Source organism: Geospiza fortis, unplaced genomic scaffold, assembly GCF_000277835.1.
Source record: "Geospiza fortis unplaced genomic scaffold, GeoFor_1.0 scaffold317, whole genome shotgun sequence".
NCBI lineage: Eukaryota > Metazoa > Chordata > Aves > Passeriformes > Thraupidae > Geospiza > Geospiza fortis.
In genome coordinates, this window is record NW_005054398.1 from 362,933 (window position 1) to 365,439 (window position 2,507).

Below are 2,507 nucleotides of genomic sequence, written 5' to 3' on the forward strand. Positions count from 1 at the left end.
AGGCGGCTACCGGGGAGCCCCGATCTTACCGCTCCTCGAAAAAACCTTCGCTCAGGGAGAGCGGATTTGGCAAAGAGAAAGTCCCTCGTTACAGGGGAAACAGTCGCCTTAAGTTAGCCCACAATACAAATCAGATAACAATGCAGAACAAACAGAATACCACAGCCAAGCAATTTCCATGTCAAACATCCCACTGCTCAGTACTTCCATTTGTAAGTGTGAATTGCAGACTAAGCTTCCTGCAAAGTCCACATAGAGGTTAGCGCATACCTTCCCCCCACCCCCAGCCACCGGGTACCATCGCACTGCAATTCCGCTGGCGGAGCCTTTTCACCCCTCGCCTTGTCTTCAAATGGAAATGATTCCCATTGGCCCAAGGTGTCCATGTAAATAGGTGTAAATGAAACCAGATTATGCCTTTCTCTCCAGCCCCCTCCTCCCTGCTCCCCTCCCCCTGCTCCCAAGGCGATTGTCATATGATAGCAAAGAAGTGGCACATTAATGAAGCGCCTCTACAGGGGTCTTTTCTGCTCATGTCACCACATAAAACTATCAGATGGTTAGGGGAAGGACATGGAGGCAACTAGTTAGCTCATCGCCGCTGCAGAGAAGCAAACAAGCCTCGGCTACAGAGCAGCTGCCGGTGGTGGAAAAGAAGCTGATTCAGCCCGCGGAGGCGAAGGGAGGGGTGTACAGGAGGATTCCCAAAACCAAGCCAGCTCGCTGCCTCCTCAGGACTAAACTAGAGCAGCGTGGCCGCGGAAGGAGCGAGAGACACGCCAGAGGAGAGGGGTGGGAAAGAGACCGGACTCCCAGCTGCGTCCCGGATGCGGACTGTCAACTTCCAGCAACTTTAAGGTGGGCACATGCAGGGCTGGCATGGAGTTGGGTGGGAGTCGAGGGGAGGGGATGGGGTCCCCTTCATCCTCGCAGAGACCAGAAGACAGAGCTATCACTAGAGTAACTTCACGGACGTGGGCTCCTGCGGGAAGGCCAGGCTGAGGGAGGCCGGAACTGGGAGAAGCACATCGCTTTTCCCCCTGCGGCGGCACAGGGCTCTGGGCTGTTTTCTCCTGCCCTCATCTGCGCCCCACTCCCCCATCCCCACCCCCCGCGACCCCCGTTTCGAGGGCTGAAATCCACCGCGCCCCTTCCCCGTGCCCTTCTTTCTCCAGCCCAGCACCAGAGCCACCGGCTGACCCGACTGGGTGTCCGTGCAAATCCTCTCGGACTCACCCCTCTACCCCCTCCTCCCGCCCCCTCCCCTTGTCGCTGCCCTTCTGCAGATCTCCGCGGGTCGCCTAGCGAAGATGCCTCGCCCGGGCAGAAACACTTACAGCGATCAGAAGCCTCCCTACTCCTACATCTCGCTGACCGCCATGGCGATCCAGAGCTCCCCGGAGAAGATGCTGCCCCTGAGCGAGATCTACAAGTTCATCATGGACCGCTTCCCCTACTACCGGGAGAACACTCAGCGCTGGCAGAACTCCCTCCGCCACAACCTCTCCTTCAACGACTGCTTCATCAAGATCCCGCGCCGCCCCGACCAGCCGGGCAAGGGCAGCTTCTGGGCGCTGCACCCCAGCTGCGGGGACATGTTCGAGAACGGCAGCTTCCTGCGCCGCCGCAAGCGCTTCAAGGTGGTCAAGTCGGACCACCTGGCCCCCAGCAAGCCGGCGGACGCGGCGCAGTACCTGCAGCAGCAAGCCAAGCTGCGGCTCAGCGCCCTCGCGGCCACCGGCACCCACCTACCCCAGATGTCCACGTACAATCTTGGCGTGTCTCAGCCCTCCAGCTTCAAGCACCCCTTCGCCATCGAGAACATCATCGCCAGAGAGTACAAGATGCCCGGGGGCCTCGCCTTTTCCACGATGCAGCCCATGCCGGCCGCCTACCCCCTCCCCAATCAATTGACTACGGTGGGCAGCTCCATTGGCACGGGCTGGCCCCACATGTATAGCTCCGGCATGATCGACACCGCCACCCCCATCTCCATGGCCAGCAGCGAGTACGGCGCCTACGGCGTGCCCATCAAACCGCTCTGCCATGGGGGGCAGACTTTGCCGGCCATCCCCGTCCCCATCAAGCCTACCCCCGCCGCGGTGCCAGCCCTGCCCGCCCTGCCCGCGCCCATCCCCACCATCCTCTCGAACTCGCCGCCCTCCCTCAGCCCCACTTCCTCGCAGACGGCCACCAGCCAAAGCAGCCCGGCCACCCCCAGTGAGACTCTCACCAGCCCGGCGCCCGCCCTGCACTCCGTGGCTGTGCACTGACCCGGGCCGCCTGCACGGACGCTGCCTTTCCCTTTCTCCCAAAGTTTCCTCGGAGCTCTCCTCCCTCCCCTTCTCTCCCTCCTTTCGCTTCTTTCTCCTCTCTACTCTTTTCCTCGAAAGCAGAGACAACTCCCCAAGGGAAGCTGAGGTCTGCGGTTCGCCCGAGCTCCCTTTCCGCCTCGCCCCTTCAGCCGAGCCCTCCCTCGCGGCTCGGTTTCTCCCCTGGTTCTGAAC

General features: G+C 61.2%; 1 protein-coding gene across 1 annotated transcript; it reads left to right on the top strand.

The window, feature by feature from the left end:
- Positions 1-516: 516 nt before the first annotated feature.
- Positions 517-2,500, top strand: FOXB1 (forkhead box B1). The gene is made up of 2 exons (XM_005425859.2): positions 517-858; positions 1,287-2,500. The coding sequence occupies exon 2, from the start codon at positions 1,311-1,313 to the stop codon at positions 2,271-2,273; it is 963 nt and encodes a 320-aa protein (XP_005425916.1). The 5' UTR covers positions 517-858; positions 1,287-1,310; the 3' UTR covers positions 2,274-2,500.
- Positions 2,501-2,507: the final 7 nt, after the last annotated feature.

Excerpts from the sequence above, each read along its gene's own strand:
- FOXB1 (XM_005425859.2), top strand. The coding sequence starts at position 1,311 with ATGCCTCGCCCGGGCAGAAACACTTACAGCGATCAGAAGCCTCCCTAC.